The following is a 20,576-nucleotide window of genomic DNA, read 5'->3' as shown; positions in this document are numbered from 1 at the left end:
TAGCAGTATTAATCCTCGCTTAAGGAGACGTACGCAGTAATACTAGCCGGATAATCATTCCGCGCGTTAATAGCTATCGCCGCCCGATTTAACCTTACGCTATCATAATTTAACGTTATAAACGCGTTTATATACGCGCCCCTCTCCCACAATATCTTTATATACCCGCCGCCAGACTTTCTAGCCCCTAGGAGTTATTTACACCTAAACAAGGCATTATATAGACTTAAGGAGTCTTTACTATTTTAGTAAAAGCACTTCTCGGCTATCCTTTTAGCGGACGGCTTCTAGATAATGCTATAAGAACCGTGTTATTTTCTACGCCGCGGTTTAATCCTATTCTTCTACGTTAACGATATCGTTATTACTTATAAGGAATAATATAAGGCGTAGATAAAGCAGGCCGTTAATAACCTATAATGCTACTATAACCTATAAGGTGGCGATCCTCTATAGTGCTTCCTTAGTATTAAGTTTATTCGCGACCGCGTCGCCCGTAAAATCTAGCTATTATAACACGACTACGTTACTAAGTTAGAACGCCTATTAAAGCCGAATAGTAAGTATAGCAGTAACTATCGCCTAATACACCTAATTAAGGTTATAGAGCTACTGCCCTATTCAGGGACCTTAACTAACGTTAAAAGCTATTAACGGAAGATAGGATTTATACTATACGTAGTAGTGATATCGTGGCCTAATATCGCGTTTATAGTATTTAGGCTATACCGGTTTAACGTTAATCCAGTGCCTATTCACTATAAGGCCGCCGATTATCTAATCCTTTATCTAATTAATAGCTAATCGTTTACGTTAGAACTAGGGGGTAGCGATACTATCGAAATCTATACTAACGCCTTATTTACCGATAATACCCTTAATCGAAAGAGCAGTTAAGCATACGTGATACGCTTATTTAGCGGTATAATAGCGTGGCGCGCTAATAAGCAGGATACGGTTATAACGTCCATAACGGAAGCAGAGCTATTAGCGTTAGTATAAGGTGTAAAAGAGGGTATCTTTATATAACGCCTATTACTTAGTATAGGAGTGGAATTTAACGATCCGGAATTAAGGATCTTATACGATAATAACTAAACGATTCGATTAGTTAATTAAGAGATTAGCACGTTAATAACACGCCTCCGCTATATCGATATCCACGGCCACTAGTTACGTTAAGTAAAGAAATAAGGGTAAATACTTATAACGTATATTACGAGCGTGGAAATAGTGGTAGACGGATTAACGAAGGCGTTATATAGCGAGAAATTTAAGATATTCAGGTCCTAGGTAGGCGTGATGGATATACGGGAACGGTTATAGCAGAAATAGCTAGAGGAAGTCCGGATAGAATATTTAGAGGACCTAGAGGATGAATTTAAGGGCGGCTATAGCGAATAGATTATATAGCTAGATTATCTACCGATTACGAATAGCTTTAATCGCCTAACTAACGTTTAGGGCGATTAGGGGGTGTATCGAGTAGACTATAGTCTTTTCGGTTATGTAATAGGCCGGATTACTAAGAGTATAATCCGGGTAGATGCTTATAGAATCTGCACTATATAAAATACGGTGGCAGCGTTTCCCTGACAGTCTAAGACAGTTATAAGAGTACACAATTGCCTTAATCAATTTTGACCTATTTTTGCGACGATTTTGACTACGCTTTATCTGACAACTTGTGTGACCTTGGTTGGCCCTTACCCACCAGACCTACAAAGTACACTAGGGTACCCCTAAGGTGAAGGAGTGGTCGAAGCCGCGACAACCTCACTTATTAGGTAAGACGACCCGTCTAATAACCCTTGGATAATATATTTCATTCATTTTTTATTTATTTATTTATTGATTGATTGATTTTCTCCTTATCCCCACCATAGGGATACAGATAAAGGTTCGTCTTTTTTAAGCCGCTCTCATGGACTCTTCACTGATCTCTCCCTTGCTCCACCTCCCTACCCTCCCCTGATCGCACGTCTCCCACACCCTCCTCCGCAGCGCCCTCAGGAGCCGCGCCTCCTCCTCGCTCCCGCCCCCTTGCTCCATCCGCACGGCCTCCTGCGCCTCCAACCAGCTCACGATCCCAAACCTCGTCACCAGCGTCGTGCTCCCCCCCTCAATCTCCGTCGCCCGGTACACGACCCGCAGCACCCTCGTCACGAGGTTCGTCCGCATGTACGGGTTCGCCGCCAGGCCCAGCACCTTCTCGAACCACTTCTTGTGGTGGAACACCGCCAGGTCCGCCCGCGTCCGGAGCCCGTCGAGCAGGTACGTCAGCAGCCAGCTGACCTCCGTGTAGTACCTGTCGTCCGGGGACGGCTCGCCGTGGAAGATGTCGTGCGCCAGCGGCATCTTGTCGGCCGGCCACACCGGCGACCGCGTCAGGTACATGTTGACTTTCGGGTAGAGGCAGTGCAGCGGGTTCTTGATGATGTCGACGGAATGGAGCGCGAACGCCACTAACGGCGACGCGACGGGGCCCGATGGCACGAGGCCCTTGGACGACTCGGCCAGCTCGGAGAGGAGGAGCCAGAGCTGGTCCTTTTCCTCGTACGACGACTCTTTGATCTTGGCCGCCATCTTGAGCAGGTTTGTGAGTGCTTCTTGCCTGATGCTCAAATGCTCCGACCACAACAGACGCATCAGCGCCGGGATGTATTCCCCGTCCACCAGGTCGTCAATGGACTTGGTGACCCACTTGGAGAGCGCCGAGTTGTCCTCTTCCGCGTGCAAGGGCGCCTGAAGAATGGCTTCGAGACGGCCATCGCCGAGTGCTTTGGTCGTTGGCTGCTCAGCAGCGTGGTGGTCAGCCTTGGAGGAAGTGGTCTTCACGCCAGAGTCGTTGGATTTTGAGGAATCGTCGTCATCAGCATCAGCATCAGCATCAGCATCAGCATCAAGCAAAGCGGCTTTAAACCGTGGCTTGACCTTAGCGGGAGCATGAAGCAGAGTATTCAGCCTCTCCGCAAGGACGTCGATCACCCGTTCGTTCTCTCCCGATCGTTTGGCATAACCCAAAAACGATGAAAGGATTCTGACGAGTGCCTCCATCTGCTCAGCGCTCGCGTCCTTGGCCGCAAAAGGGGCCTGCTCGACCATCGTCACCAGGACCAAGCTAACAGGCGAGCGCGGCTGCGACCTTGACGGCGATCCCCCCGCCTCGATGATCTCCTCCATCAAGTCCATATACTTGAGAGGAGAGATGGCGCACCTGTTCACGCAATTGTCGAGAAACTTCCACAGCATGTCCCCATGCTTCTTCCCTACCTCCCGCGGCACGCAGAAAAGCAAACCCGGCCCATTTTTACTCTGGACCACCTGGTTCTGCGTGGAAACAAACTCGAGCACCTCTCGGAGCCTGGCCAGCGACCGTTCTTGGGAGACACCGGCGTACACGCGTAGCAGGGCGACGAACGGCGAAGTGCCCAGTCCCTCGGCCTTGGCGAACCACCGCATGCCGGGCGAGTATCCCGCAATAGCGAGCAGGTTCTCCAGCTCCATCAACCCGAGCGCTTGCTCCTGCTGGTCCCGCTGGTCCTCCCTCATGTTCTCGAGCCGGCCCAGCGCGTCGAGGAGCGAGGACGACACGTCGTAGTTGGCCATCAGCGCCATCTGCGGGATCACCTCGTAGTACAGTAGCAACAGCCGGCTCGCGGCTTCCCGTTGCAGCACGTTCTCCTCCTCGGGGATGGCCTTGTAGCATTTCGTGACCTCTTTCATGTCCGGTATCCTCTGGCAGAACTCGTCGACAAGCCGACGGGCCGCGGCTTCCCATATGGACTTGTTCGCGGCGCCGTCGGCCGCCTCCCGGTGCATCCGCAGGGCCTCCCTCAGCTTCTGCAGAGCCAGGATTAATATACGTGTGGCGAAGAAGGATATGAGGTTCGAGTCGCTCGATAAACTTCGAACCAAATCCTTCTGCTTCAGCGGCGCTGGGAGGATGTTGCCCAGGAGCACCCACGTCGGGGGGGGGATCCGGTGATACCTCGACCTGTTACCGAAATACCTGGGTATCGGCAGCTGGACCGTGTCGAAAATGAACGTCGCGTATCCGATCCACGTCATGGACAGCTTCGGTTCGAACGAAAAGGCACTGTTCGCCAGAAAGTAGCTGGCGGCGAGCTCCGGTGCCGCCGCGAAGATGGCCACAATCAGCTCGCTCTGCCTCAGACTCGACCACGGGCGCATCTTCTGGATAAACTCGTCCAGCACGAAGTTGGCCACGGGCACCTCATCCCTGTACTTGTCCAGCCAGCCGACCCTCTCGAGAGCAAAGTCGTCCGAGTCCTTCACGTCTTGCGTAATCGCGTCTCTGCCTTTGGCGTCTTTGGGGTACAGCCCGGTCCCCGTGTATAGAATCCCCGAGCCCGGGGTCGTGCACGCGTGAATGAGAAAACCGTGCACCGTGTCTTTGACCGACGGTCGACCTTCCGCTTCCTCATCGTGCCTGTAGCTGTAGAGACCCGCCAGGCGATCCAGGGTTTTGGTCCCGAACGCTCGGAATTTGGCCTCGCGGGCGACCTCGTCATCCATCAGGACGTGCTTCTTCAGCGTCTGCAGCATGTCGACGATCAAGTAAGCCGGATCCTCCTTGAGCAGGAACGTCAAATGCGAGACGACCTCCTTCTGCATCAGCAACTCCTTCTTCGCGTCCCCCGGCAGGAATTTCAGGCACGTCATGAAAAGCTTGATGGCATTCGTCCGGACCGAAGGCTTCGTGGGGTCCTCGGGTCCGCTGTCGGTCGAGTTCCGCACCTCGAGGTTCCGCGCGAAGGAGGCGAATGTGAAATCCCGCGCCCTGAACAGCCGTCTTGCCAGCGCACCGCCGTCGAGCGAGGCGACCTCGCGCAGGAGACGCAGCGTGGGCGAGATGATGAAGCCGCTCCCCTTGGACGCCGAGAGGTTCCTCGCTATGAGCTTCAGTTGCCTCTCTTGGAGGAGAGTCTGCGCAATGCCCGTGGCGTCGGGTAGCAGGTCTAGAGACCCCGAGATGATCTGGAGGAGCAGCGCGAGAACGGCGGGCACGGCGGCCGTGATGCTGTCGTTGTGGACCTGGGAGCCGAACGCCCAGGTCTCCATGAGGTCGGATAGATACACCGCATCTTCGCTCGCGATTCGGGGTCTTTCTGATTCGAGGTATTCCCTGAGTAGGGCGAGGCGTTGTTGGTTATTCTCGTTCGTGTCGGAGGCGAACTTATCTAGGAAGACTTTGAGGGATTGGATGCCTGCGAAGAAGAAGGTAGGTGGGCATTAGTTAGTTATACGATACCATACCATGTGAGATAGCATAGTAATAAGCACATCCTTGCAGACGGGATTGTTCGACCTACCATGCCTCGCTCGCTTCAGATCCTGGTCGAAAGATAGGAGCTGTCGCAATTGGCGACCCGTGTGAATCTCCTCGAATGTCGGCGTCTCGTGGACCAATCTTTGTCTCTTGCGGCCGCCGTTCGGACCATCGACGTCCCTGAGTTGCCGCTTGCTCATTCTAGAAGAACTGAATTTGTGCCGCCAGGTATATCTGTGATCTGAAGATGTGGCATGTCTTCGCAAAAATAGCAAAATATCCCCACCTAAGGGACGAGGCCGGACCTGCTGGGGAAAATGCGATTTAATGTAAGGAAAATAAAAAGATTCTGCCGGGATTGACCGCTTTCGATAAGACCCGATGTGAGTTAGTGTGAGGCGGGTAATAGTGGGTTCCTTATGCTGGTTGGTTATTGATTTTATTTTATTTTATTTTGTTTTGTTTTGTTTTGTTTTGTTTTTCTTTTTTAAAGGGGTTTATTCTGGTGGTCCTCCCCCTTAAATCCTCCACGATATCAGTGTTCGAGGCCATCAACGTCCGACAGTGACCAAGCTCAGGACTTTAATTAATGGTATTTCTTCGCCACTTAATACTTCTCATGAAAATGACCAAGAATCGTGACATTACTAGGGAATCACGGGAGAAAAAAAGAAGAAAAGAAAGAAAAAAAAGGTAACGCCTCATCCCAAGGACAGCTCCCTCCCCTTTTCATGCTACCGTGAATCCAAACCAGACACGAGTAAGAAATGTACCAGCTCTTCGCTTTCCTCGCGGTGTATGTCCGCATCTCTATTATTCTGCTATTATGAGCCCCTGATCAAGTAGATGTGAAGTTCCATCTTTGACGTGACGGACACCCCCGTATACTATCCTCCTGTAGTCACGATTACAATATCCCGTAAGTTGTCCTCACGGAGAGATCGCAAGTCAGATAAATACGCGGCCTCCTATAACATAGCCCCCTGTGAATACGGAGGCTGCGCCTGTTTAGAGGTGAACAGGTTAGCCGGCAATTTGGGAACCGGCGTCGGGGGCGCCGCGCGCTCAGCCCGCAACAGCTCGCGCGCCCGATCCGCCTCGCGCGTCCTCCCACCCGTCAGGCGGCGGATGCGCGTCCGCGTGCTCTGCGCAATCGGCTGGATCATGCTCTCCAGGGAAAACGAACTCTCGCCACTATCCGCGTTCGGCCTCTCGTCGTCGGCGTCCGAGAACACGTCCTCGGTATTGTATTCGTCATCGGACGTGAACTCGCTGATGTGAGGCTGGTAGGACGCCGGCGCCGAAGGCGAAGTTATGGACCTCGTGTGCAGTGGTGGCCGGGGTGCTGTCGTCGTCGTCGCTGCCGCTGCCGCTGCCGCCGCCGCCGCCGCCTGGAAGGCACCCGGCGTCATGGTGTTGGAGATGCTCGGCTCCCTGGAAAAGGGGGGCCTGTCGGTGAATCCGTTCTGGAACGTCGCGTTCTCCGAGACTTGGTGGAGGATGGGGAGAATCTGCTCGTCGTATAGCTGCGGCCCCGACTCGTACGTGTCTGGTGAGAACTCGGTCACGGTCCTCGACGACCGGCCTTCGCTCGGCGGTGGGCTGACGCCTAGATCGTCGAAGAAGTCGTCCAGACTGTCTAGCTTATTCACAATGTCGCCCATGATACCTCCGTTCCCCCGACCCTCATCCGACACCATCGTATCTGTCCGATCGGGCAGCATCTGGAAGTAGCCATACGTGAAGTCGTCGGCGTGGAACTCGACATCCGGCGTCGAGGAGACGTCGGCCATGGTCCCCTCGGCATTCTGGCACATGTAAAACGCGGCATGGATGTTGGCACGCGTCGAGTCCGTCTTCTTTGCAGGCATGGGAATGGCCCAGCCAGACGACTCCGGGATACCGAAGAGACTCTGCGTACGCTCGTATTCCTTTCGGATCGTCTTGGACGTCGACCGCGTCATGCTCATTCGCAGGTGCTGTTTGTCCATGGCACTCCCCGACATGGTCATGATGTTGTCCAACACCCGGAGTGCTTCCATACAGTACTCTGTCTGTAACAATCGTAGCAGCGGGGAGATGAGGTCGGAGCCATGGCCTGCCAACTCCGGTCTCCGCATATCGACCTCCGGGATGACCGTGCTGAGGATGCTCATGGTTTTGATCTTCACCCACGGAGTCGAATTCGTGAGGAGACCCATCAGAAACACGATCATGTTGAACTCGAGTCTGGGGAGGAAACTGTCTCGCAAGGCGGAGAAGAGATGCCCCTGGAACTCGCCCGTCTCCCCTCTGTACTTCAGAGCGGCGTAATCCCCGAGGACTTCTGCAATGCTGTCGTAACCTCGAGCCTCCGCCACGGCGCAGAGAATCTCTGCCGCATGTAGGGCTTTGTCGCCCGGCATTTCCTGCTCCATCTCGTGCAATAGACGGGGGAAATGGGCCAGCACGGCGAAGAACAGTCGGCTATCATCTCCGACAAGACCGTCGTTTGGCAATTGGACCACTTTGTTGATAATGCCGAGCGCCGACTCCATGCAGCGGGAGGATCGCAGCCCCTTATAGAGCAGAGCTTGTAAACCGTCGAAAGGGCCCTCCCACCGCGAAGGTTGTCCGTCGGAGAGGAGCCTGCGCACGCTCGGGGACTGGAAATCCAACATCGACAAGAACACGTCGAGCATGTTGACGGCCTCCAAGAACTCCAGTTCGTTAATGGATTCAAGACAGGCGCACGTGGTCCAGAAGAGTTGCGGGAAATCGGTGAGGTTCTCCGCGTCGAGCTTGATAATGAGTGTCTTGAGAGTCGTCAAGATCTCCATGGAAAACGTTTGGATCTCCGAGTCCTCGTCCGCGATCGTGTTCGACAACCGAGCCAACATGTCGCCCAGCATGAACTGGTCCAGCGACGTGAGCACGCAGCGGAAGATCTGGAACGAACGGCACGCAAGATGCCGAACGGGGCAGGACGTTGCCCAGGTCAACGACAACCGTCCCCATTGCTCCTTGATGCCGGGATATGTCATCGAAAACGTCTTTACCACCTCGCTCGTTAGATATTCCATGCTTGCCGGAACCTTGTTGTCGTGATCGTCGCCGTCAACACCTTTGCTGCCGTTGTCGCCGCCTGCTTTGCCGTTGCCGTTATTATCTTCGTAACCCCATACAACCGACTTGTCATGTCGGCGAATCAGGTCGATCAAGTTTTCGATCGACTTTCTTGCTGCCGCCGGCGTCTGCTCGTCGAGCCGCGAGATAACAAGCTCGTGAACGAGATGAACAAGCATCTCCCGAGCCTGTTCCTGAACCAATGGTGTATAATGGTCCCACAGAACGGCGACGACGTGGAGGAGGAGGGGCACGTTCTCGGGAGCCAGTTGAACGGGGGAAACCATGAGGTCGACCAAGAGAATAAGAGACAGTTGGCCCAGGGAGAAGCCGGCCTGCTTCGTCCCGATCGGCCGGGCTTCGCTGAGATCTGCGCAGTATGGCAGCTGGACGATGTCGGGTGGCGGCGGTACGACCTCTCTCTTCTCGTTCGGCACCATGGCCTTGGGAGTTATCTGCATCAGCAGAAACTCCACCACCTTGATCCCAGGCGCGCTCGTGGTACTCGCAAGGAAGACCACGATCTGCCTGGCGTACTCCACGAAGCTCTGCTCCCGACGTTCGAGGCATAGGGAGATGATGAAATCGAGGATAAGCCGAACGTTGCCAGGATACGGGCCCGTGGCGAGAGCTTGCCAAAGTGCTTGGACCTCGTTATGGAGCGCCGCGCTCGACTGGATGGTGATCTCTAGCAAGTTGGCTAGAAGCACGTACGACTGCGCAGTAGGACCTCCGTTCGGATCCACCTTCAGCTCTATCGACTGGATCCACGGGAGGATAATGGCGACGACGTTCCGTTGAGAAGCGGGCTGGAGGTTCTTGAAGTAGAGCGTAAACTCGGAGAAGATGTGGAAGGCCAGCTCCGTGTGCTGCTTGGCCAGCCGCTTGGATATCTCAAACTGCGCGTTCTTGTATACCGCCTTGGTCTTGTCCGAGATGCTAATATCGAAGTCCTGAATCCTGGAGCTTCGGGCTGGCTGTTGTCGCTCCTCGAGTGCCCTCAAGACCCGCGCCGATTTCGACCGTATTTCGCTGCTGTCGTTCCCCAAGGTGAAAAGGCACAGGCTTAGGAGCCTCCAGAACGGGGATGGGTAGTCGGGATAACCCAGGAGCACCTGGCTCACCACGGCAAAGTAGCTCTCGCGCAGCTTGGGGGCCTCCGACAGGTAGCACCGAGCGATGCACCCCTGTTCGAGAAGATACGGATACTCCCGGTTATGCACGATCAGATTCTGCAAGGCCCGACGGCCGATGAGGTTCATGCGGTTGCTGTCGGAGTTGAATATCGCCTCGATCCAGGCAAGCAACCTCCGCAGGTCGAACTGCAAGGTGGCACCGCTCTCGGTCGTGATACTCATGGGACCGCCGCACAGCGCCGCCATGGCACTGAGGGCCGCGGTCCGGAGATTACGCTTTTCAATCTCCATGGCAGCCGTAACCGTGCCCCGCTCGCCATGAGATTGCTGGCTGATCAGGGACTGTCTCATGGTATCTTCCCTGACCCGAATCTGGTTTTGGTTGGGGGAGAAGCCACACCAGTCTTCCATGAGGGAGAAAGCGGACTTCCGGGACTCGAAGGACATCCACCTCGACGGGTCTTCCGTCCGGTTGATCCCCTCAAATAGCTCTTCCATCAAGCCGCAGTAATGGCGCCGCAGCTTCTGGAACTCCCAGTCCAGTTGGACTTCCTCGTCCATGAGGAAGAGTTTGAGATCCCGAGTATACGAGACGAGATTGCCCAGGATCCACTCATCCTTGTAGACCTCCGGCTCCTTGAGGAAATGCGACGTCAACTTGTAGATGTGCGTGATCTCGGTCCGAAGCAGGTCCATCTTGCGGTTCCGGCGCGGGTTGCTGTTGGCACGTTGATGAATCCTTGCACGGGCCTCGTCGTTGCAGCGAGACGCTTGACCCGCGAGCTCCTCCAACAGAGGACGGTAAATGTGCATGTTGATCGAGCCCATGGCCAGCACGACAGCTTCGCGGACGGAAGCAGACGACGCCGACAGGAGGGGAATAAGGTACTTGAAGAGGAGCCGGGCCGAAACAACCGTCTCGGTGCTGCCCGACTTGGACGTCCTGCCACCGTGCGGCGTCTGCGAGGCCTGGACCGGGGTGGTGATTTGAGTCCCCGTGTCGGTCAGGGTTGTACAGGCAAAGATGAGATACAACTTCCACTGCTCTATTAGGACTTCTGGCTGTGCCGTCGGGGCGCGGCCACTCATCCGTCCACCGCCCGAATCGCTGCCGTAATAGAGCCCTCTGGAGGGTTCGGAGAGGACGGTTATGCTCTTGTACATCTGGAGTATCCGATTGCATATCAGGTCACGAGCAATAGTGACCGTGAACGGGCACTTCTCGTAGGTAATCCGAATGAGGTTGGGGAAGAGCTTGAACCAAAGGGTCGTGTCGTACGACACGTCGCTCGTGCAAAGCTCGAGGAGCGCTCCCCGGTTGTTGCTGTTTTGCATTCCGCGCTGGAGTCTGCTCCTCTCGGCAACCGAGAGATGTTCATCCTTAAAGCTCATCACCTGCATTGAGTCGTTTTCCAAGACGTCGATCACTCTCAACCCGTCCTTTTCTTCGTTCTTTGTCTTGCCGAGTGCCTCGTCAAAGTCTCTGATGAGCCGGAGCACGGTGATGGCGAAGTAGCGCACCCGGCGAGACTGGGAGCAGAGGAAGAATAGACCGTGAGCTTCAGCCTGGTCGACCTCAGCCCAGACGCTAGACAAATCGAGCTTCGTGCCCCTCATGTTGCTCGCCTCGCCTTCTTCTGCTGCAGCGTCTCTGGTCCTCTGCTTGATCTCCTCGATCCAAATTCGCAGCAGCTCGATATATAGCCGCAGCGTGCTTTCGATGTGACCCGTGCCCAGCATACCCCCATCGGACATGGTCGAATACCGATCGTCAAAGTTGAAGATGAAGCGGGCGAACCCCGTAGTGACTTGCTGCGCATGAGATTGGCGGGCGATGGCTTTCAACGATCGGGCCGACGACTGAGCGATATTACCTTGGACATGGGCCGTACCAGTGCAGAGCAGGTTGATCAATGAGTTGAAAGGTATGTCGGGAGAGAGACAGCGAGGAAGCGCCTGGACGGCAACATGCAGCAGCTCGTAGAACTGTTGCTTCGAATCGTTCGGTGTTTGGTGATCATCGCGCCGCGAGAAGTTGAACGTCTCCGTCATGGGCGTCTTGGGCGGCCCCGGGCTGCTAAACTTCTCATCGAGAGCTGCCTGGCCCCCGAAGGTGTTGTCGCATAGGATGGTAATCTTTCCGAGGACTTCGCAGAAGCGATGATAGTACTCGCGAGTCCCGTCGCTGAGGAGGCCCGTCACGAACGGACGCGACTGCTCCTCGGACTCGAAAATGGGCAGAGCAGGGGTGAGCAGAGGGACGTTCCGCGGCGAGGCAACGGTGGTGGGTGACATGGGCGCACGTTCTGTGTTCCAATTGGGAGCGTACGAGACGGGGAACGGCGGACGGCCCTGAACGCCTTGTTCCAAATCCGAAATGATCATCATGAATGCTCGGATACCCACGACAATACGGTCAGGATCCAGTTGCTCTACCTTGGATTCCCTGTTGGACATGAAGAGGTCGGCGTGGATGAGGGGGAAGACGATGTTCTTGAAGCAATACTCGGGATATTTGAAGCCGATGAGGCGGATAATTTGAAGAAGCGGATCAACAACGGCCGCATCCGATGCGACCAAGATGCGCCTAGTTGGCGGTAGAACGATCTTCATCACATCGTCAAGCTTCCGCGCGGCGTTGGCAGGGCTGTCGCTGGTGCGGTAAAGGTAAGTCCACACAAGCCTAGAGATGACCTGGAGGCAAAGTGGTCTGGTATATCGATCTTTGATCTTGGTCTGCAAGGGCAAGATGAGCTGCATCCATTGCGAGCTGAACGAGTCGGGTGTCGAGACGCAGAGAATGGTTACCGCAAGGGGAAAGGCAAAACTCCAGTGTCGCGGCTTCAGGGACATCTGCGCAGGACGTGATCCCAGCGCGGCGAGGGCCTCTGGCCACTTCGGGTGGGAGAGCTCTTGAACGCTCGCCTTGGCCGCAATAGGGAGCAGAAGGACATCGATGACTTGGCAAAAGGCCGTTTTGACCTTCTGCCCATGCGATCTGTTGAATAGCCGTCCGAGGGCCACAAGAAAGTCGCAGGATTGCTCCCACGCCTCCGTGGGCGCTAGCTTCAGCTTGAGATGCTTCATTCCCCCGAGCACCAACTCGATTTTGCCCTCGATGTCGCGGCCCGCTGGGGCGATGGAGCTTTTCGCCGCCAATTCCTGCAAGGACCGGTCGATGTCGGTCAGGAATTTATCGGCGACGGACTTGAAGTTGATGCCGCTCATGACGCCCAGCAGCTGCGCGAATAGGTTCCAGTTGGCAAGCTTGAGTGGGCTGAACATGAGCTGTTCGGTATCGGCAACTTTGAGTTGCCCAAAGATGATGCCTTCCAGCTTTTCTTCCATTTCCACTGTCAAAAGGGGAAGAGTGGTCTGGCGAATGACCTCGAGCAATACGCGGCAGAGGATGTATATGGAAACGGTGGATCGGCGCTCGGCGTGTGCCACGAACTCTTGTTTGGCCGCCAAGGACATCCCGGGACTCGCTACAGGATTGTCGTGGTTGGGTGCGGCGGAAGCGGACTGAATGGGCTCTGTGTTCCTCCGTTGTAGAGGGCCTGGGAGGGTTGCTTTGGACTGTTGGAGCTGGCTTCGGGCTTCATTGGCGGCGTCGCTTTTACTTTTTCTCCAGAGCATCATCGAGTCGATCAGAGGTTTCGGTCGAGGCCGCGCAATGTGGCCGAGGGCCGCAATAATCTGGTCGAAGGCCGGATCCACGCCAATACCACATATTTGCTCGACTTGAGGTTCCGGGTCGAACGGCACGGTAATGCAATCGTTGAGCTTTTCCTCGGCTTGGGCAATAAACTAAACTGAAGCGTTAGCATCTGCATAAATTGGTAGGAAAAGCGCCGGGAGGGGGGGGAGGGGGGGGGGGGGGGGGGGGGGGGGGGGGGGGGGGGGGGGGGGGGGGACGCACCTGGGTGAAAAGCACATGCAGCGCATATTCTCCCACTGTCTTCTGCTGCTCGTCCTTGTGATGTTTGGACGAGTGGGTGTGATGATGCGCACCCTCGCGCCTCGCCATGCTATGCATGCGTTCGATTCTTCTTTGGGTAGCCGAATGGGGTGTAGAGTCTAGGGGCAGAGGTGCTCTCTCGGAAACATTGGTGCCCGGGCCGGCTACGACGGTTGCGCCCGACAGTGAAGTCGAGGGCCGAGAGGAGGCAGGGGTGTCAGCTTCGAGTCGTGCCACAGCATGAATATCTGGTCGGTCGGCCGCAAAAGCAGCACCAGCCGCAGCGATCATCTGCGGGCTGAGGGGACTAGAGGATGCGCTGGCAAGGCTCCCATTGCGGGAATGCTGGATACCATGGACAATGGAGGTTTTGCGATGGTGGCCGTAGGAAACGCTCTTGGGATCGACGACTCTCTCGATAACGACGCCGCTGAATGGCTGGCGCGACTGGGAGCCGAGCCCCCGCGGGGAGGCTAACGAGGAGGAAGAGGAGTTGGCAGTGGCATTCGAGGAAATGGAGGACACGCCGCAGATTTTCTCAAGGGACGATTCGCGCGAGTGGGCAACGGAACGGACGGAGCGAATGGAGGGTGGTACCGGTTGGTCCAACGCGCCGGGCCTCAGGGTGCGGTCCCAGTCGGCCTCGAACGTTTCTTCTTCGTCCTCCTCGTCGAGGGTGGTGACGGACCGTGGAGAGAACTTGAGCGGATCCGAGAGATGGTCGGGCAGTGTCTGGGACGGGGCTACTATGCAAGCAGAAAAAGAATATTTTGTCAGTCAAGGTCAAGGCCACTTTCTTTCCCCTTGCCGGTCGGTCGATGGGGGATGCGGTGCTACGAAGGAGGAAGCGACAGCGGAACCATGCAAGCCTATATCCCAAAGTCCCTACGTCATCCGGGACAGCGAGCGAGTCGAGAGAGACGGCAAGACGGAGACGTGAAACGCGGGGGGGTGCAATGGAGGGAACGAGGTAAATGAACTGACCCATTGTCGCGTTGGACCGAATGCCATAGTTTGTCCTACGACATGCGAGATGCGAGAAATCGCTACCGCCCAGCAACCGGCAGTAAGCGATACCAGATAGGCGCCTACTTCGTCGATTGTTTCGTTTGTTGTAATAGATTGAAGATGGAGAGGGATGCAGGCGTTGATCCAACGGGTTGTGGTTGGCAAGACACGAGGTGACGTTTAGTCAGGGTATTTTTAACAAATTAGCCAAGGTACCGGCGCTCCTAAACAGACTGAGTGTGAAACGGATCGTTTTAGGCTTAGGCGGAGCACGCGACAGGCCAATCAGGAAGAAGGACGCAAACTGGGGGTGACGTCCCCTGTACCCCTATTCAAGGGTCCATCCAGTGTTGCGGCTGCAAGTCCGTACGCTGCACTGACTCCAGACGCGTATCTGTACTACGCAGTATGTAATTACGGAGTGAGTACGCATACGGATATTAAACAATATACTTTTTAAGGTACTTCGTAATGGCAGGCGAGAAACTGAGAGGTTCAGGTGCCAGCCCGCTCACCGACCTCTCCTCGATGTATTCGTGTAAGGTGGGGAGATTGACCAATTTCAGCTGGAAAGTTAGCAAGGCTCTGCTGTGCATTTGCTTTTTCTTCTGCTTTTTTCTTTTCTTCTTTCCAGGGAATAAATAAGAATGATTTCTACGGTACTTGGACGTTTCCTGGGTAGGTACTTATATACACGTGTGGAGCTTAACAGCTAAACCCCATTTCAGAAACTCATACAAATTTTCATTTATTGTTTTCTTTTTCTTCGGCGACCGCGGGTGCATTTGTTCAATGGCGCAGTTCCAGCAGCAAGGCGGATAGGTTTCTCTGAGAGTCGCTCCTCCTGACGGGAATGCCTTGTTCTGCATTGATCTGACTTTAGTATGGGATTGCCCTGTCTATTATTGATCGAACGATTAACTGTTGATAGCGCCGCGTATCTGTTGACGGGATCAACCTGTCGAAAGGACAGATTGTTGCCTCGAACACATTACTTTGACATGATGACTGGTCTTTGATTGACTTTCTTTCTTTTCTTTCCGTTTTTCCAATGGGGAAACATTCCGTTCCAGTCCTCCGTATCCCCAACGGAATCGGAAGATACCTCTTCGATCGGAAGTCAAGGCACCCCACCGCCCATGGGATCCTACCTACGATAAACTAGACTCGTATTCGGATACCGAAGGCCAACGGTCTACGCTAAGAGCACTAGAGACACGTATTTCGCAAGCCCTGATACCTAACCCTATAGGAATAAATATGCGATCGTGGGGTCGCCACTGTGCCCTTGTGGCCTTGTCCGCTTGAGCCTGTCCCGCCTCGCCGTTCCAAGTATATAAAGTACGACGCAGTAAAATCTGACGTTAGGACTAGAATCGGTCACAGCTTGCCGAACTCGTCCGATTCTTCGCCGAATGCTAAATGCCGGTAAAATCAAAGAAAATAAAAAGAAGAGTAAACAGCAGAGGAGATCACAGATCCTGACGGCCACCTTCGATGGCCAGGGTCCGTAACGGGCCGGAGGCGGAGTCCTTTCCCGTGCCGGCCCCCACCTTTTAGGCGTCTTCTTCACTTGCCCCCCACCATGTGGATGCGTGCGGTTCCCAACTCAAGTCACCCGCATGTGCAGCTGTGGGGGGCGGGACATGAATGGCGAGGTCGCTGAGAGTGAGAGGGAGCCTTGTCAAAATGACCCCTTTTCTACTATTTTGTATTATTATTTTTGAGACCTTTATTTTACACTACATATGAACACCTGTCCTCTTGGCGTCAATTTCATCATTATCGGTCTTTCTTGCATCTGCGTTCCCCTGCTCTTCCCTTTTTTTCCGTTTTTTTTTTTCCCTTTTCCTTTTCCGCTACGCACTTACCTTGCCCGGCTCTCCTGAACGAATAGTTGTCGTCGTTACCTACGTTGTACGTGCTAAGCTCGGGGCGTGCTTCGTACGGTACGAAGTACCTATGTACATCCATCTCGTCTAATCTGTCTCGGACTCGGTATTCCGTCTTCTCTCTCCCATCTGGACTTCCGAAGCGGGGCACTCAGGGCAGGGTATGGGAGAATACCGAGAGGAGATTCTAGAAGCTCGGAACACGATACGCACAACACACACACACACACACACACCCGTGCTCTGTGCTTATTTAATTTCCCCAACCACCAACTTCGTACGTGCTCCGTGCTCCGTACACTCCCCCACATGCTAGCCAATCCTAACTCAGTGCAAGTACTCCGTACACTCCTTCCTCTGCCAGTCGGTGTGCCTACCGGAGGGATCCTTCAAAATTGTTTCTCGACCCATACCTGGTCCCCAAACTTTTTTTTACTTTTACTTTTTTGTTTGTCTTACTTTTTCTTTTGTTCCGTTCGAGCCTCTCTACCCCCTTATCTTCCACCTGCCTTCCTACTTGGCGAATTGGTCGACTTGATCTTGACCATTTAGGCCTTTCAACTCTACGAGGTACGAGTCCTTTTCGTTGTCCACACTCCTTCAACGCCTAAGGTACCAACCGGGTTCAGATGAACATTTATTCCCGCTTACGGAGTAGTTGGCGTTGATTGGACCCCGTTCCAACTAATAAACGTGATTTAGGTTCCGCCTCCGCCCCCCCCCCCCCTCAGCCTACCCCCATCCTCCGCATCGGATATACTCGTGACTCGTGCATCAAGCTCACCGGCTTCCGAATCGGCATTTGGGCATTTGGCTATCTGGGTGTCTGGGGATTTTGGCACATCTTCCTCCTACCTTCCGACAAATTTTCATCTTCTGCCTCAGCAACTCGTGTTACGTCTTCTCAACACCATTTTCGTACTGGCAGCCTCGCGGTGATTTCGTTGCCTTGCAAAGCGCGTTTTCGTTCGTGCACAATATTTTTTTGCCCCCTCACTTTCCGCGATCGACTGAAATAGAAGACGCAAACGAGAGACAACCGGCGACATGGCGCAACTGGACACGCTGGACATCGTTGTCCTTTCCCTCATCCTTTTGGGGACGGTGGCGTACTTGAGCAAGGGCAAGCTCTGGGCTGTTGAAAAGGACCCCTACGCCAATGGCTTCGGTTCCGCCAATGGCACCACCAAGGCCGGAAAGACGAGGAATATCGTAGAGAAGATGGAGGAGTCGGGAAAGAACTGTGTCATCTTCTATGGCTCGCAAACCGGCACTGCCGAAGATTACGCGTCGAGACTCGCCAAGGAAGGCAAGAGCAGGTTTGGATTGGAGACCATGACCGCCGATCTCGAGGAGTACGACTTTGAGGATCTCGACAGCTTCCCTAGCGACAAGATCGCCATGTTCGTCCTCGCCACCTACGGTGAGGGTGAGCCGACCGATAACGCCGTCGAGTTCTTCGAGTTCATCACCGGCGAGGGTGTGTCCTTCTCCCAGGGCAACGACCCTCCCCTGGGCAACCTCAACTACGTCGCCTTCGGCCTCGGTAACAACACCTACGAGCACTACAATTCCGTCGTTCGTGACGTGAACAAGGCTCTCCAGAGCCTCGGAGCCAACCGCATCGGTGATGCCGGCGAAGGTGACGACGGTGCCGGCACCATGGAGGAGGACTTCCTGTCCTGGAAGGAGCCCATGTGGGCCGCCCTGGCCGAGAAGATGGGCCTGGAGGAACGCGAAGCCGTCTACGAGCCTATTTTCGAGATCGTCGAACGCGACGGTCTGACCCGCGATTCTCCCGAGGTCTACCTTGGTGAGCCCAACAAGATGCACCTCGAAGGCGAGGCCAAGGGTCCCTTCAATGCCCACAACCCCTACATCGCGCCCATCGCCGAGTCCAAGGAGCTCTTCAACGTCAAGGACCGGAACTGCCTGCACATGGAAGTCGACATCAGTGCATCCAACCTCTCGTACCAGACCGGCGACCACATCGCCATTTGGCCCACCAACTCCGGCGACGAGGTGGATCGCTTCTTGGACATCATCGGCCTCAAGGAGAAGAGGCACGCCGTCATCAGCGTCAAGGCTCTGGAGCCGACCGCCAAGGTTCCCTTCCCGACCCCGACCACATACGACGCCATCGTCCGGTATCATCTCGAGATCTGCGCTCCGGTGTCGCGCCAGTTCGTCGCCTCGCTGGCCGCGTTCGCCCCGTCGGAGGCTGCCAAGGCAGAGATCACCAAGCTGGGTGGCGACAAGGACTATTTCCACGCCAAGACGGGTGCTCACCTTCTCAACATCGCCCGGTTTTTGGAGTCGGTCAGCGGCGGCGAGAGGTGGCCCACCATCCCCTTCTCCGCCATGATTGAAGGCCTCAACAAGCTACAGCCCCGTTACTACTCCATCTCGTCATCGTCCCTCGTGCAGCCGCAGAAGATCTCCATCACCGCTGTTGTCGACAATCAGCAGCTCCCCGGCCGGAATGACCCGTTCCGTGGCGTCGCCACCAACTACCTCTACGCTCTCAAGCAGAAGCAGAACGGCGACCCGAACCCGGAGGTGTACGGCCATACGTACGAGATCATGGGCCCGAGGAACAAGTACGACGGCATCCACGTTCCCGTTCATGTCCGTCACTCCAACTTCAAGCTTCCTTCGGACCCGTCGAGGCCCGTCATCATGGTGGGACCGGGCACTGGTGTTGCGCCCTTCAGGGGCTTCTTGCAAGAGAGGGCCAAGCAGGCGCAAGATGGTATTGACGTCGGTCGCACAATCCTCTTCTATGGTTGCCGGAAGTCGACCGAAGACTTTGTCTACCGGTCTGAATTCGAGGTATGTTGTTGTTGCCTGCTACCTTTACATGCTTTCTTTTCTTTTCTTTTTCTTCTTTTCTTTTCCGTCAGGAGTGACTAACCACGTCGGACCATTAGGAATACAAGAAGGCCATGGGCGACAAGTTCGAGCTCATCACGGCCTTCTCCCGCGAGGGCAAGAACAAGGTTTATGTCCAGCACCGCCTCAAGGAGAGGGCCACGGAGATCAACGAGCTGCTTGAGAAGAAGGCCTACTTCTACGTTTGCGGTGATGCCGCTAATATGGCGCGTGAAGTCAACGCTTTCCTCGGACAAATCATTGCCGAGAAACGTGGCTTGTCAGAGGCCAAGGGCGAGGAGATTGTCAAGAACATGAGGGCTTCCAACCAGTACCAGGTACGTCCCAACAAGTCGCATATATGCCTCCTTTTCTTCTTCCCCGGCTAATCTTTACTTTCTCTTTTTTTGCAGGAGGATGTCTGGTCTTAAAAGGCGACTTCGTCTCGGAACACATCGATGAATGGGAATTGGAGAAAGAAAGAAAAGAAACACAAAAAGCGCGGCGCTCATGGCATCCGGGCGGGATCACTGGCAAGGCAGCAGAGATTTAGGGTGCTACTCGCATCGGCTGCTTTCTGTCAGGATTCTTTGCCATGGTCGGGTTTAGGTCTACGTTCTTGTTTTGCATTGAGGACAAACAGCGAGCCAGCTTGTAGAGACGAGCGAGTCTGACAGGCCAGCCTCACCTCCCAACATGGGGCTTCTTTATTCGCATTTTTGTTATGCGTTCAAGAACTCTTGGTGTATGATCTGGTCAGCAGATGGATTCATCACTGGGTCGATTTGGTTATAAACGGCATGTATGTCTCCTTTTTTCCCGTGTTGCACTTCTAGATATGACTGAATTTACACACAATATCCTTCACTTGAAGACTCTGGAGATGGGAATCGGGAGACATGCCGTCAACTATACGCATAGTTCTGGACTGAGCGTGGCTTCTTTGATGATCGTGTGGCCACGTTTGGGTCATGGACGATTTCATTTACACTTGCTCTGTACGGAACACCTGCTTGCTACCCTGGAAGGCTATCCCGCATATCCAGCATCTTCAGTCAAAGTAGAAGCACGCACACCCTTCACCTTTTTTCCTGAACGAGCCCAGAATCCACCAATACGTTGTTTTTTATTATGCGCATCGTCGGTCTAGTGAGCCGACGTTGCAACGTGGTGCAACGTGGTAATTAGTATCTCACCGCTGACATGACTCGGGAAGTTTCCCTGCAATGGCACGTACTTGGCACTTTTCGCGATCCACTCCTCCGGCCGTCTCTCGGTCTTCTCTCGCCATTCGCTTACGCTGAGTCACA

General features: G+C 54.5%; 3 protein-coding genes across 3 annotated transcripts; 1 reads left to right on the top strand and 2 right to left on the bottom strand.

The window, feature by feature from the left end:
* Positions 1–1,899: 1,899 nt before the first annotated feature.
* Positions 1,900–5,571, bottom strand: SODALDRAFT_346983 (hypothetical protein). Its single transcript, XM_028613278.1, has 2 exons — positions 5,337–5,571; positions 1,900–5,231 (listed from the first exon to the last, which is right to left on the bottom strand). Exons 1-2 carry the CDS (start codon positions 5,491–5,493, stop codon positions 1,912–1,914), a joined length of 3,477 nt encoding a protein of 1,158 aa, XP_028469639.1. The 5' UTR covers positions 5,494–5,571; the 3' UTR covers positions 1,900–1,911.
* A 690-nt stretch (positions 5,572–6,261) lies between these two features.
* SODALDRAFT_302734 (cell morphogenesis protein PAG1) lies at positions 6,262–14,633 on the bottom strand (the record flags this gene model as incomplete). Its single annotated transcript, XM_028608937.1, has 4 exons — positions 14,480–14,633; positions 13,457–14,238; positions 6,833–13,344; positions 6,262–6,742 (listed from the first exon to the last, which is right to left on the bottom strand). Exons 1-4 carry the CDS (start codon positions 14,481–14,483, stop codon positions 6,262–6,264), a joined length of 7,779 nt encoding a protein of 2,592 aa, XP_028469638.1. The 5' UTR covers positions 14,484–14,633.
* A 2,809-nt stretch (positions 14,634–17,442) lies between these two features.
* On the top strand, positions 17,443–19,697 carry SODALDRAFT_318644 (NADPH-cytochrome P450 reductase; the record flags this gene model as incomplete). Its single annotated transcript, XM_028609386.1, has 3 exons — positions 17,443–19,227; positions 19,326–19,604; positions 19,680–19,697. 3 exons carry the CDS (start codon positions 17,443–17,445, stop codon positions 19,695–19,697), a joined length of 2,082 nt encoding a protein of 693 aa, XP_028469637.1.
* Between the last annotated feature and the right edge of the window lie 879 nt (positions 19,698–20,576).

The sequence above is a fragment of the Sodiomyces alkalinus genome (genome assembly GCF_003711515.1).
Source record: "Sodiomyces alkalinus F11 unplaced genomic scaffold SODALscaffold_1, whole genome shotgun sequence".
Taxonomy (NCBI): domain Eukaryota; kingdom Fungi; phylum Ascomycota; class Sordariomycetes; order Glomerellales; family Plectosphaerellaceae; genus Sodiomyces; species Sodiomyces alkalinus.
Note: the sequence above shows the minus strand (reverse complement) of the source record. Positions and strands in the feature narration are given on the sequence as shown.